The 15,541-nt window shown below is 41.9% G+C and overlaps 1 protein-coding gene across 2 annotated transcripts in view; it reads right to left on the bottom strand.

Moving 5' to 3' along the window:
• The window catches only part of CANX (calnexin), a 110,560-nt gene that overhangs the window by 24,455 nt on the left and 70,564 nt on the right, over positions 1-15,541 (bottom strand). For both annotated transcript variants that reach the window (XM_073621051.1, XM_073621052.1), the window contains exon 7: positions 2,808-3,000. In XM_073621051.1, the coding sequence (XP_073477152.1) occupies positions 2,808-3,000 (193 nt within the window). The remainder of the gene's footprint in view (positions 1-2,807; positions 3,001-15,541) is intronic.

Here is a 15,541-nt window from a genome sequence, read left to right as displayed (position 1 = left end):
TGAAGACAGACATCACCAAATTTTGGGATATTGTGGTGGGAGGCAAACCTTCATGCAGAAAGGGGCTTTTCTGTGGACTTGTGGTTCTTGTGTTGGTAGATCACAAGCACAATAATAGCATGCAATGCCAAGCTGCAGTTTCCAAAGCGAGCAAAGTCCTTTCTTGTATTAAAAGAGGTATGGACTCCAGAGAGATATCATTTTGCCCCTGTACAAATCATTAGTAAGACCTCATCTGGAATATGCAGTTAAGTTTTGGCCACCAGTTTTCAAAAAGGATATGGGGGGAACTGGAGAAAGTGCAGAGACGTGCAACCAAACTAATAAGAGGCATTGAGGAGCTCAGCTATTAGGAAAGATTAGAGCAACTGAATCTATTCCCTCTTGAGAAGGAGATTAAGGGGGGGATATGATAAACATGTACAAATACATAAGTGGTCCATATAGTGAACTGGGTGTTGAGTTATTCACTTTAAGGTCATCACAGAGGACAAAGGGGCACTCTTTACATCTAGAGGAAAAAAGATTTCATCATCTCCAAATACGGAAAGGTTTCTTCACAGTAAGAGCTGTGAAAATGTGGAATAGACTCCCTCCAGAGGTGGTTCTGGCCAACTCAGTAGATTGCTTTTAACCACTTCAGCCCCGGAAGAATTTACCCCCTTCCTGACCAGAGCACTTTCTGCGATTCGGCACTGCGTAGCTTTGACTGACAATTGCAGGGTCGTGCGACGTGGCTCCCAAACAAAATTGACGGCCTTTTTTTCACACAAAAAGAGCTTTCTTTTGGTGATATTTGGTCACCTCTGTGGTTTTTATTTTTTGTGCTATAAACAAAAAAATAGCAACAATTTTGAAAATAATGGCACTATTTTTACTTTTTGCTATAATAAATATCCCCAAAAAATATTTAAAAAGTTTAGGCCAATACGTATTCTACATATTTTTGGTAAAAAAAAAAAAAATCGCAATAAGCGTTTATTGATTGGTTTGTGCAAAAGTTATAGCGTCTACAAAATAGGGGATAGTTTTATGTTTTTTTTTTTTCTTTACTAGTAATGGCGGTGATCAGCGATTTTTATCGTGACTGCAACATTATGGCGGACACATCGAACATTTTTGACACACTGATTCCTGTGTAAATGATACTGGCAGTGAAGGGGTTAACCACTAGGGGGCAGTGTAGGAGTTATGTCCTGGGGAGTTTTTTTTTTTTTTGGGGGGGGGGGCGCGTGGCTACGTGTGACACGTCACTGATCTCTGCTCACGATCACAGGGAGCAGAGATCAGTGACACTGTCACTAGGCAGAATGGGGAGATGCTAGTTTACATTAGCATCTCCCCATTCTTCCTCTCCGTGAGGCGATCATGAGTATCCCCGCGGCGATAGAGTCCACGGGACCCACAACCCGACTCACGGAGCTCCCGGGCGGCACGCAATGGCACGGCGGCAAATTTAAAGGGACGTACGGTTACGCCCATTTGCCCAGCCGTGCCATTCTGCCAACGTACATCTGTATGCGCCGGTTGGGAACCGGTTAAAAAAGGCTTGAATTCTTTCCTAAATGTACATAATATAACTGGGTACTAACCTTTATTAGGTAAAGTTGATCCAGTGAAAATCTGATTGCCTCTCAGGGGATCAGGAAGGAATTTTTTCTCCTGCTGAGCAAATTGGAGCATGCTTTGCTGGGGTTTTGCGCCTTCCTCTGAAACAACTGTGGGTGAAGGATTGTGTATATGGGATTGTATTTTTTTTTGGTTGAACTAGATGGACTTGTATCTTTTTTCAACCTGACTATGAAATAGACAGGCAAGAGACCAGCAAACTGGAACCCCAAGATGCACTGCAAAGATTGCAGGTCCTGAACCAACTGATCTGCCAAGTCAACACAGGCAGGAGAGACTTGTTCCAAACCTTGCCATAACAGTTCAGCTTATTCAGGCAGAGTCTGAGACACCAAGATTGATGATAGAACCGCATGTATTAAGACTCCAGTACGATCGGAGGATCAACCACTGAGAGGGTGGGGGTGAACTACTCCTTGACAAATGCCTCTTCAAAAAAAGAGTAGTGTACAGCACAGGGTTTAGGCAAGGTGAATGGCTTACCCAGCTATGTTTACCCTTGGAAAAGAAGAAATAAGGTGAAACCTTAGGATGGCCACCAAAGCTTTTGTACCCCAAATGGGACTGGGAAATCCGGAGACAGGGAAGGCAATGTCTCAATCTTCAAAATCTCTCCAACAGCCCTAATAAGATCCAACACAGGTTATGGGTAATGCGTCAGCTTAGTCGACGATAACTATTCGCTGTCAGAGGGGAAGCAAAAGGTTTTTGGACCTGCAGAAGAGGAGGGGCTTCAGCGTCGGAGCCCTTGGACATGGATGCAAGAAGCAGAACGTTTTTTTTTCCCCCCCTAAATGGGTTTCTTGGATAATGGTCCCTCCACGCAAAATACAAATCCCTATATATAGCCACAGAAAAAATATCCAAAAGATTTTTGGGAAAAAAAAAAAAAAAAAAAAAAAGCATTTCAGGACTTACTTTCCTAAACAGTGGGTACCTTGCACCTTACTCAGATGAGGCTTGCCTCAGTGAACCCCACACTCAATAACATGGTCTATTTTACGTACTGGATTAGTAGTCAAAACACTGCAATCTTATTTCAGAAAAAAAAAAAAAAAAAAACACTGTCTGATCTAACAATGATGCCATCAACCCTAAAAAAATGATTGGGACAGGTCTAGCTGACAAAACCGCTGCTTTTCACTGTCTATGGTGCACCATTCAGGGAAACCACTAACCTAGTGTGTAGAGATGAGTTTTCTTGTCCGAGAAGTAGGATTTCAGGTCGGTATCAGGTCTCTTTGCGTGTTTCTCCTCATATTCTCCAGTCTTAGGGTTTTTATGACGGAAAATGAAATGTAGCTTGTAATCCTCTCCACATTTGTCAGGACCAAACATGATGGTGTAAGGTGTTTTATCATGGAACTGGTCCTGGGGGAATAAAGCAATTTAAAAGCACAACCGGGCAATAGAAAACAGAAGTGTTTTTACAAGTGTAGTTGGGATAACATTGTAGCCATGCAGTAGAGCTGCACGATTAATTGCAATCTCGATTCAACCCCCTCACGATCTCTATGCAGAATTTCTTCATTCATTCATGTAACAAGTGTAGAGAGTTCTCTGCTCACTCAGCTGTCAAAAAAAAAAAAAAAAAAAAAGGAGCCCGTGGCCAGCCACTCAGCCTCTTCGCAGCCACCCATTCAGTTCACAGCATGGCTGGGGGGCAGAGACTAGAGGTCAGCTGACTGGTGAGGAATGTGAAGTGGGAGGGGCTGGAGGAGACCCTATCTCCTGATTTTGGCATAGGTGTCACTGCTACGAGACACCACAAAGTCGGAGACAGTAACACTACCTGGGATTATTCTCAGATCAGCAGATGACCCTAATTAAGAGCACCTAAGTTGGTTGATCAGAACAAACCCAGCATTGCCACTCATCCCATTACCCCCACCAAGGAGTAAGAGAAGAAATAAAAAAAGAGAATACATGGAAGGGAGGAGAGGAAAAGAGGGGGAGGAACAAAGAAGAAGGGAGATAAAGAATAAGAGAAAGAACAAGAAAGTCGGCTAGAGAGAGGGATGGAGAAAAAAAAGAAATTGGGATAGAGAGATAAAGGGAAAGAAAGGAGAACAAAAAAAGAGAGTGGTACACCCTAAAATGTACAGGCAGTCCCCGAGTCACGAACGACTCCTACTTACGAACGGCCTCAAATGCCGGCCACTTGTGCTCACAGCCCAAGAACATACTGATAGTTAGAAGTATACGTATAGGCAAGTCTTTTTAAACTTTGGCTAGTGTAGGCAGAGGCAAAGACAATCTTTTCTGTTTAGGTGACATCCCTTCACTTCCTGTCCCAAAGACACATAGCTACATGTGCTTCTGTTTAAAGAATATCTTTAAATATTCTGACACTGCAGGGAGCTAGGAAGAAATACTCCCAGTCAGAGAAACAAAAAGTTCAGACTGGAACCATGGAATACATTAATCTTGTCACATCATGCAGGAAAAATTCCTAAAGATTTTCATTCACTTAGAACACTAAACTAAAGCGGCACTCTCTGTGTATAACAAATAATGATAGTACTGATCCTCCTGCATATTGTAAAGTATCTATTCTCCCAGAGTCACAGCCTATACCACATACATCTGCTGTGTCTGTCAATGAATGTTCTGAAACTCATAAAAAGCAAAAGGTTTAATTGAAACGAGCCTTATGCTTAAAGATTTCTCTATCCACGCTAAGGATTGGTTCACACTGCTGCAACAGCAACGTTGTATGACTTTGCCCCGCATTTTCCTTCCGCCTTGATTTGACTTGGATGCTATTTTAGGAGCATGTACAAAAGGTTAAAAATCGCACCCACGTCAGATCAAAGTAGAAAAGGTTCCTGCACTAAAGTCGAAGCGACAATGAATTTGACACGTATTGCGACTTAAGGTCTCACTAATCAGGTCCCATGTAGCAGCAGTGTGAACCGAGCCTTAAGAGCACGAATGGACAAATCTCCCATTGTGGACTGTTGTACTCTGACAGCCAGAATACCTGAAGAGTGCCTGTATCTGGTTCTTGGATGCAAAAGCCATGTTTGGCCACCACCTGGTCCTGTGACCAAAGTCAATTGAAACAAACCCACAGAACAGATTTCACCCAATTCCTGCTATTAACAGCTTAACCAGTTGCCTACCTTCGGCGTGTTAATAGCAGGAATTCTTCCTCTGTACACAAGGCATCTCCTGTAGGTCCAGGAGACTGCCTGCAATTTCTCCTCTCCCCTGCCACCTCCCGTGCACAGCCCCGTGAGCCCTGGTGTCTGTAGAATAAGCACCCAATCCTACCATTGGGAGCCAGTCAGAAGCCTTCCTCATTGAATGATCACTCTGACTGCCATTCAGTGTAACATTTGTAAACAATAAAAAAGAAACATGCTAAGCTGTCTTATCTCCTCAGCTCCTTGACAATTTGAGTAAGAGAGCTGCCGCTAACATAGAAGAATGTTTAGTGCGTGCACAGGGAATTAGTTAATTCTTAATTAACCAGGACATGTCCTTATTTTATGACATAACCCATTCATTTTAGTAGATTACCTTGTATAAACACTATTTAACAGTTTCATCTCCTATTCCATATTTCTATTTGTTGAAAAAAAAAATTATAATAAAGCACATACATACATTGTTATCTTTAATGCTTTATTGTTAAAAAATACATGGTAATATATGCAAAAAAAATAAATTTTAAAAAATGTAAATAACTTTAACATGCTTTGTATCAAAAATTTTATTTTAATGTTGCAGTAAATGGAACAAGCAACAGAATAAAATGGATACAGTGGTTAAAATAAGCATTGAACACGTCAACATTTTTCTAGGTAAATATATTTCTAAAGGTGCAATTTACATGACATTTTCACCACGTCGGTAACAACCCATGCAATCCATACATACAAAGAAACCAAAACAAATAAAGTTCAGAAATTAAGTTCTGTGTAATAAAATGGAATGACACAGGGAAAAAAGTATTAAAACACGCTAGCTGAAATCCATTTAATACTTTGCACAAATCCTTTGTTGGTAGTGACAGCTTCAAGATGCCTCCTGTATGGAGAAACTAGTCACATGCATTGCTGACATGATTTTGGCCCATTCTTCCACAGTCTTCAAATCTTGAAGGTTCCATAGATTTTTCTATTGGATTCAAGTCAGGTGATTAGCTGGGCCATTCTAGCAGCTTTATTTTCTTTCTTTGAAACAAATTGAGGAGTTTCCTTGGCTTTGTGTTTGGGAACATTGTCTTGTTGAAATGTCCACCCTCGTTTCATCATTATCATCCTGGTAGATGGCAGCAGATTTTTATCAAGCATCTCTTGGTGCTTTTCCATTCATCCTTCTTTCAAAGACATGAAGTTTGGCAGTACCGTATGCTGAAAAACAGCCCCACACCATGATGTTCCCACCTCCAAACTTCACTGCTGGTATGGTGTTTTTGGGGTGATGTGCAGTGCCATTTGATCTCCAAACATGGTGTGCATTATGGCGTCCAAAGAGATCAATTTTGGTCTCATCTAAATGTTATGCAGCAAAACATTAAACAAGCTTTGAAATGCTTTTTCTTTAGCAATGAAGTCTTGCGTGGTGAGGGTGCATACAGGCCATGGCAGATGAGTGCATTAGTTATAGTTTTCTTTGAAACAATCGTACCTGCCAATGGAAGATCTTTCTGAAGCTCTCCACAAGGGGTCCTTGGCTCTTGGACAACTCTTCTGATAACTCTTTTCATACCTCTGTCAGAAATCTTGCGAGGAGCAGCTGGTTGGGGCCTATTTATGGTGATATGATGTTCTTTCCACTTCTGGACTATGGCCCCAACAGTGCTTACTGGAATATTCTTGGCTTCTATGCCTTTTCTGCACCTCCCTTTCTTGTGTTCCAACACCTTTCCCCTGTGTCATTCCATTTTTATTACACATCACTTACTTTCTGGACTGATTTGGTTTCTTTGTATGAATATATTGTTACAAACATGTGGTGAAAATTTCATGTCAATAGGCACCTTTAGAAACATATTTACCTAGAAAAATGGTGATGGGAGAAATTATATATATATATATATATATATATATATATATATATATATATATATATATATATATATATATATATATATATATATATATATACATACATATACATACATACATACATACATACACACACACACACACAGTTGTGCTCATAAGTTTACATAGCCTGGCAGGATTTATGATTTCTTGGCCATTTTTCAGAGAATATGAATAATAACACAAAAACATTTTTCTTTCACTCATGGTTAGAGTTTGGCTGAAGCCATTTATCATCAATCAACGGTGTTTACTCTTTTTAAATCATAACAGAAACTACCCAAATGACCCTGATCAAAAGTTAACATACCCTGGTGATTTTGCCCTGATAACATGGACACACGTTGACACAAAGGGGTTTGAATGGCTATTAAAAGGTAACCATCCTCACCTGTGATCTGTTTGCTTGTAATTAGTATGTGTGTATAAAAGGTCAATGAGTTTCTGGACTCCTGACAGACCCTTGCATCTTTCATCCAGTGCTGCACTGAAGTTTCTGGATTCCAAGTCATGGGGAAAGCAAAAGAACTGTCAAAGGACCTGCGGGAAAAGGTAGTTGAACTGTATAAAACAGGAAAGGCATATGAAAAGATAGCCAAGGAATTGAGAATGCCAATCAGCAGTGTTCAAACTCTAATCAAGAATTGGAAAATGAGGGGGTTCTGTTAAAACCAAACCACGGTCAGGTAGACCAACTAAAATTTCAGCCACAACTGCCAGGAAAATTGTTCGGGAAGCAAAGAAAAACCCACAAATAACTTCAGGTGAAATACAGGACTCTCTGAAAACATGTGGTGTGGCTGTTTCAAGCTGCACAATAAGGAGGCACTTGAAGAAAGATGGGCTGCATGGTTGAGCCTCCAGAAGAAAGCCATTACTATGCAAATGCCACAAAGTATCCCGCTTACAATACAACGAAACAGCACAGAGACAAGCTTCAAACCTTCTGACACAGTCATTTGGAGTGATGAGACCAAAACTAAGCTTTTTGGCCATAACCATAAACGCTACATTTGGAGAGTCAACAAGGCCTATGAATAAAGGTACACCATTCCTACTGTGAAACACGGAGGTGGATCGCTGATGTTTTGGGGATGTGTGAGCTACAAAAAGTCACAGGAAATTTGGTCAAAATTGATGGCAAGATGAATGCAGTAGGTTATCAACATTAGCATTCATCAGCCAGGAAGCTGTGCATGGGACTTACTTGGACATTTCAACATGACAACGATCCAAAACACAAGGCCAAGTCGACCTGTCATTGGCTACAGCAGAATAAAGTGAAGGTTCTGGAGTAGCCATCTCAGTCTTCTGACCTCAATATCATTGAGCCACTCTGGTGAGATCTCAAACATGCAGTTCATGCAATGCAAGACTGCCCAACAATTTACAGGAACCGGGGAGGCTTTTTGCCAAGAGGAATGGGCAGCTTTACCATCCGAGAATATAAAGAGTCTCATCCACAAATACCAAAAAAGACTTCAAGCTGTCATTGATGTTAAAGGGGTTAATACACGGTATTAAGAACTGGGGTATGTAAACTTTTGTTCAGGGTCATTTGGGTAGATTGTATGAAAGAAAAGTTTGTGTTATTATTCATAATCTCTGAAAAATGGCCAAGAAATCATAAATTCTGCCAGAGTATGTAAACTTATGGGCACAAATCTCTATCTCTACACACACACACACACACACACACACACACACACACACACACACACACACACACACAAAATGGGTATAGAAAAAGAATCACCCCTCTTTTAAATAATCTAATTTTGTTGCTTTGCAGCCCGAAATGAAGTCAGTTTGTTATATTCAGCTGTATTTACTCAGTGCAACTTATGACATCCAAGGGAAAGAAATAACACCAACATGTCAGAAAAAAAAACAAATTCAAAAACAGAATCCCCGAGTTGGAATAAGGATCACCTCCCTGCTAAAAAAAAAACTCAATCAGGTGGAGTTAATCACCTACTCACTCAATAGCAGACAAAGCCATTTGAATTTGATTAGCTCAGCATGAAAATATCTTTCCTGGAGCATTTCAGTCCCTGGTAGTGCAACTGAAGCAAACAATCAACTATGGGTGGCAAGGCACTGTGAAAAGATCTCTGGGATAAAGTTGTGGACAGGCACAAATCAGGAGATGAATACAAAAGAATGTCAAAGGCTTTATCAATGCCAAAAGAACAGTGATGTCCATTATTAAGAAGTGGAAGGTATTTGGTACAAAACAGACCCTCTTGGATCAGGACGTCGCTCCAAACTGGATGAAAGAGCCAGGAGGGAGGAAACTGGTGAGAAAGGCTACCAAGAGGCCTACAGCAACTCTGAAACAGTTAAAAGGAATTTATGACAAAGAGTGGTCATTGTGTGCATGTCACAACAATATCAAATTCTCCACCAATGCGGCTTGCATGGTGGTGGTGGTGGTGTTTGCAAGAATAAACTACTTCTCAAAAAAGGCCACATGCAGTCACGACTGATTTTTGCCAAAAATGCACCTTAAAGATTCTGAGGCCACATGGAAAAAGGTGTTATGGTCAAAAGAGACTAAAATTGAATGATTTGGCCTCAACAACCAACAATATGTCTGGTGGAAATCCATCCAAATAACACCATTCTTACAGTAAAGCGTGGAGGTGGTAATATCCTGTTATGGGGGTGTTTCTCTGCAGCAGGGACTGGAGATCTTTGTCAAGATAAAAGGAAAAATTGATGATGCAAAATACTATCAAATTCTTGAGGAAAATATTCTGCCCTCTGCCAGAATGTTGTCAATGGGAAGGTTTACCTTCAACATGACACTGACCCAAAGCACACAGCACAAAATGACCACACAGTGGTTGAAGGAGAAAAAGTCGATTGCCCTTGCATGGCCTAGTCAGAGGCCAGACTTGAAAACACACTGAAAATCTGTAGAAGGACTTGAAGACTGCAGTCCACAACTGGTCACCATCAACTTTAAAAATGGAACTTGAGCAGCTCTGCAAAGAAGAGTAGGCAAATATTGCAAAGTCTAGATGTGCAAAGCTAGTAGAGACATATTCCAACAGTCTAAAGGCTGCAATTAAAGCAAAAGGTGATTCAACAAAATACCACCACAAGAGGGTGATCCTTTTTCCAACTCGGTCATTCTGTTTTTTTTTTCTCACATGTTGGTGTTATATCTTTAACTTGTATGTTATTAGTTGAGTAAATACAGCTGTATAAAAAAACAGCGGTCTAGTTCAAGCTGCAAAGCAACAAAATGTGATTTTAAATGGGGGCGATTCTTTTTTAAACCCACTGAATATAAACACAAACCGTACTTAAACTGGAGCTCCACCCAAAAGGAGGAAGCTCCGCTTGTTTGCTTCCTCCCCCCTTCTGTTGCCACATTTGGCACCTTTCAGGGGGTGCGGATACCTGTCAAAACCAGGTATCCACTTCCGTGTAAGATCGCCACATCATTGCGCCTCCTCTGCCCCCCCCCCCCGCTGTCTTCTGGGAGACACACTGGTCCAAAGACAGTGGGACCATTCAGAAAGAACGACTCACGCATGAGCAGTAGGAAACAGGCTGGGAAGCTGCAAGGATGCCGGCGCCTACACCCAGAGCCGATGGACGGATCGGCTTTTGGTGCTGACATCGCAGGATCCCTGGACAGGTGTTCTATTAAAAAAGTCAGCAGCTGCAGTATTTGTAACCTCTGACACTAAATTTTTTCTCCCCAGGCTGGAACTCCGCCTTAAAAACGCCAAACAAATGAGTAACCATAACAGAGTCCATAATCAAGTTTCATAAAACCAGTTCATGTGTTATCTGTGAAGATATGCTAGCCAATTATTTTAATTCCTCCTTTCACATGCAATTCTTTGCACTTAAGGAATCATAATCCTTCCTTACGCTATCCAAAATGAAAAGAAAAAGTAACACTAAAAAGGCAAAACCCTAAAAAAAAAAAACCCACTAAAAACACAAACAGCACAATTTCCACCGTACTTGCGTACATTGTTAGTGTACTATAAATGTTAGGTGTCATGCAGATGGTTAAAAACGTAATGCTTCTCCCATTTGATTTGTTACTTGTACTATACAATTTAACCACTTCAGCCCCAGAAGGTTTTACCCCCTTCCTGACCAGAGCACTTTTTACAATTCGGCACTGCGTCGCTTTAACTGCTAATTGCGCGGTCATGCAATGCTGTACCCAAACGAAATTTGCGTCCTTTTCTTCCCACAAATAGAGCTTTCTTTTGATGGTATTTGATCACCTCTGCCGTTTTTATTTTTTGCGCTATACACGGAAAAAGACCGAAAATTTTGGGAAAAAAATGATATTTTCTACTTTTTGTTTTAAAAAAAATCCAATAAACTCAATTTTAGTCATACATTTAGGCCAAAATGTATTCGGCCACATGTCTTTGGTAGAAAAAAAATGTCAATAAGTGTATATTTATTGGTTTGCGCAAAAGTTATAGTGCCTACAAACTAGGGTACATTTTCTGGAATTTACACAGCCTTTAATTTATGACTGCCTATGTCGTTTCTTGAGGTGCTAAAATGGCAGGGCAGTACAAAACCCCCACAAATGACCCCATTTTGGAAAGTAGACACCCCAAGGAATTTGCTGAGAGGCATGTTGAGCCCATTGAATATTCATTTTTTTTGTCCCAAGTGATTGAATAATGACAAAAAAAAAAAAAAATTACAAAAAGTTGTCACTAAATGATATATTGCTCACACAGGCCATGGGCATATGTGGAATTGCACCCCAAAATACATTTAGCTGCTTCTCCTGAGTATGGGGATACCACATGTGTGGGACTTTTTGGGAGCCTAGCCGCGTACGGGGCCCCGAAAACCAATCACTGCCTTCAGGATTTCTAAGGGCGTACATTTTTGATTTTACTCCTCACTACCTATCACAGTTTTGAAGGCCATAAAATGCCCAGATGGCATAAAACCCCCCCAAATGACCCCATTTTGGAAAGTAGACACCCCAAGCTATTTGCTTTGAGGCATGTTGAGTCCATGGAATGTTTTATATTTTGACACAAGTTGCGGGAAAGTGACAAATTTTTTTTTTTTTTTTTGCACAAAGTTGTCACTAAATGATATATTGCTCACACAGGCCATGGGCATATGTGGAATTGCACCCCAAAATACATTTAGCTTCTTCTCCTGAGTATGGGGATACCACATGTGTGGGACTTTTTGGGAGCCTAGCCGTGTACGGGGCCCCGAAAACCAATCACTGCCTTCAGGATTTCTAAGGGCGTACATTTTTGATTTTACTCCTCACTACCTATCACAGTTTCGGAGGCCATGGAATGCCCAGGTGGCACAAACCCCCCCCAAATGTCCCCATTTTGGAAAGTAGACACCCCAAGCTATTTGCTGAGAGGCATGGTGAGTATTTTGCAGCTCTCATTTGTTTTTGAAAATAAAGAAAGACGAGAAAAAAAAATTTTTTTTTTTCTTTTTTCAATTTTCAAAACTTTGTGACAAAAAGTGAGGTCTGCAAAATACTCACTATACCGCTCAGCAAATAGCATTGGGTGTCTACTTTCCAAAATGGGGTCATTTGGGGGGGTTTTTTGCCACCTGGGCATTCCATGGCCTCCGAGACTGTGATAGGCAGTGAAGAGTGAAATCAAAAATTTACGGCCTTAGAAAGCCTGAAGGCGGTGCTTGGTTTTCGGGGTCCCGTACGTGGCTAGGCTCCCAAAAAGTCTCACACATGTGGTATCCCCGTACTCAGGAGAAACAACAGAATGTATTTTGGGGTGTAATTTCACATATTCCCATGGCATGTTTGAGCAATATATCATTTAGTGACAACTTTGCGCAAAAAAAAATTAAAAAAATAAAAAATTGTCTCTTTCCCGCAACTTGTGTCACAATATAAAATATTCCATGGACTCGACATGCCTCTCAGCAAATAGCTTGGGGTGTCTACTTTCCAAAATGGGGTCATTTGGGGGGGTTTTGAACTGTCCTGGCACTAAAACACACTATATTGCCCAAATGTTTGATGAAATAAAAAAGATGATCTTAGGCCGAGTACATGGATACCAAACATGACATGCTTTAAAATTGCGCACAAACGTGCAGTGGCGACAAACTAAATACATTTTTAAAAGCCTTTACAGGTTACCACTTTAGATTTACAGAGGAGGTCTACTGCTAAAATTACTGCCCTCGATCTGACGTTCGCGGTGATACCTCACATGCATGGTGCAATTGCTGTTTACATTTGACGCCAGACCGACGCTTGCGTTCGCCTTAGCGCGAGAGCAGGGGGGACAGGGGTGCTTTTTTTTTTTTTTTTTTTTTTCTTTATTATTATTATTTTTTTATCTTATTTTTAAATTGTTCCTTTCATTTTTTTTTTTTTTTTTTTTTAAATCATTTTTATTGTTATCTCAGGGAATGTAAATATCCCCTATTATAGCAATAGGTAGTGACAGGTACTCTTTTTTGCAAAAATTGGGGTCTATTAGACCCTAGATTTCTCCTCTGCCCTCAAAGCATCTGACCACACCAAGATCGGTGTGATAAAATGCTTTCCCAATGGCGCTGTTTACATCCGGCGAAATCTAAGTCATAAAATGCTCGTAGCTTCCGGTTTCTTAGGCCATAGAGATGTTTGGAGCCACTCTGGTCTCTGATCAGCTCTATGGTCAGCTGGCTGAATCACCGGCTGCATTCTCAGGTTCCCTGTTGAGACAGGAGAGCCAGAGAAAAACACGGAAGACGTTGGGGGGGGGGGGCATTCCCTCCCACTGCTTGTAAAAGCAGTCTAGAGGCTAATTAGCTGCTAGGATTGCTTTTACATGAAAGCCGATCGCTGGTTGAAAAGAATGATACCAAGATGATACCTAAACCTGCAGGCATCATTCTGGTATAACCACTCAAAGTCGTGAATGGCGTACCTGAAGACAAAAAAATGGTTAACAATAAAGCACAGTAAACGGTAAGGTATAAAAAATTGCATATCTGAAAAGCAAGCATGATAAAACATAACAATAAAACATTGCAGAATAGAATACAGTAAAAAAGAGCAGAACAATAGAGAGAGAATAGAGAGAGAGAGAACAATAAAACGACAACTATTTTTTTTTATTTTATATTTTTGTTTGTGTTTTTTTTTTTTACACTTTTTTTTGTAACTAACTTTTATAACTGTAACCGGTTCCAGGTTCGGGTCTCTCAAAATGTGATGGCATCTTGGGAGACCCTGTAAAAGTGTGCCTAGTCTGTGCAATGCTGTACCCTACGCTAATACTCAACTAGTGAATGGTAGCGTTCAAAACATTCACCAATGCAAAGACCAGGATTGTCAGGACAGGAGGGACAATAATAGCGGGTGTCACGCCTATATCCGCGCTTGCTGCAGACACGACATCTTTTTTGGGGGTTCGTTGGGTAGGGGTACTCGGGAGGACATAAAGAAAATGCCTCTCATGCAGCCGACTGCATTTGGTTGGGGATGTGAATGGGGGAAGTACGGGCGCTGCAGAAGCGGTGGGTTCCCAATTAGGATTGGCGAATGCAGCAGGAAGGGCACTATGGGCACGACGGGCCTGTGTTTGTCTTTTTGGTGGCAGCGGGACACTACTTGTGCTTGCCACCTCACCAGCTTGAACTGCACTTATGGGACTCGCCACGTCACCAAGTGTTACTGCAGTGCGGGTTTGACTACGACCGGGGTGTACTAGGCCGCTGGTGCTTGCCAGTTCACCAAAACGCTACCAAAAAAACTGTTAGCGATCGCCGGGATCAGGCCTGACTCTGCGAATGCTGCAGTTATGCGTTTAGTGTTTTGTAAGTGTCAGTGATCGATCGATACTGCACTTGGGTGGGCTGGGCTGGGCCGGGCGGAGGGGCAAAACGCAGGTGCTAGCAGGTATCTGGGCTGATCCCGCTAACACTGCGTTTGTGGGAACCCTAAACTGCTGGGGACGCTAGTATAGATCTGATCGGATCAGATATTGATCCGTTCAGATACTATACCACTAAGGGAGGTGTATGCTGCGTGCGTGGGTGTTAGTGGTACTGGCGCTAACCTGACGCTGCCTGGGGCTGGTGCTTGCCAGTTCACCAAAACGCTACCAAAAAAAACTGTTAGCGATCGCAGGGATCAGGCCTGACTCTGCGAACGCTGCAGTTATGCGTTTAGTGTTTTGTAAGTGTCAGTGATCGATTGATACTGCACTTGGGTGGGCTGGGCCGGGCGGAGGGGCAAAACGCAGGTGCTAGCAGGTATCTGGGCTGATCCCGCTAACACTGCGTTTGTGGGAACCCTAAACTGCTGGGGACGCTAGTATAGATCTGATCAGATCAGATATTGATCCGATCAGATACTATACCACTAAGGGAGGTGTACGGTGCGTGCGTGGGTGTTAGCGGTACTGGCGCTAACCTGACGCTGGTGCTTGCCAGTTCACCAAAACGCTACCAAGAAAACTGTTAGCGATCGCAGGGATCAGGCCTGACTCTGTGAACGCTGCAGTTATGCGTTTAGTGTTTTGTAAGTGACAGTGATCGATCGATACTGCACTTGGGCTGGGCGGAGGGGAAAAACGCAGGTGCTAGCGGGTATCTGGGCTGATCCCGCTAACACTGCGTTTTTGGGAACCCTAAACTGCTGGGGACACTAGTATAGATCTGATCGGATCAGATATTGATCCGTTCAGATACTATACCACTAAGGGAGGCGTATGCTGCGTGCGTGGGTGTTAGCGGTACTGGCGCTAATCTGACGCTGCCTGGGGCGACGCATATCACCGCCGGGCGATCAGGGGGCTAAACCTTTATTAGGTAATAAACGGCGGGTGCCCTGACACTATAAAAAATAAACGAAC

Source organism: Aquarana catesbeiana, linkage group LG03 (genome assembly GCF_042186555.1).
Source record: "Aquarana catesbeiana isolate 2022-GZ linkage group LG03, ASM4218655v1, whole genome shotgun sequence".
In the NCBI taxonomy this organism is placed as follows: Eukaryota; Metazoa; Chordata; class Amphibia; order Anura; family Ranidae; genus Aquarana; species Aquarana catesbeiana.
Note: the sequence above shows the minus strand (reverse complement) of the source record. Positions and strands in the feature narration are given on the sequence as shown.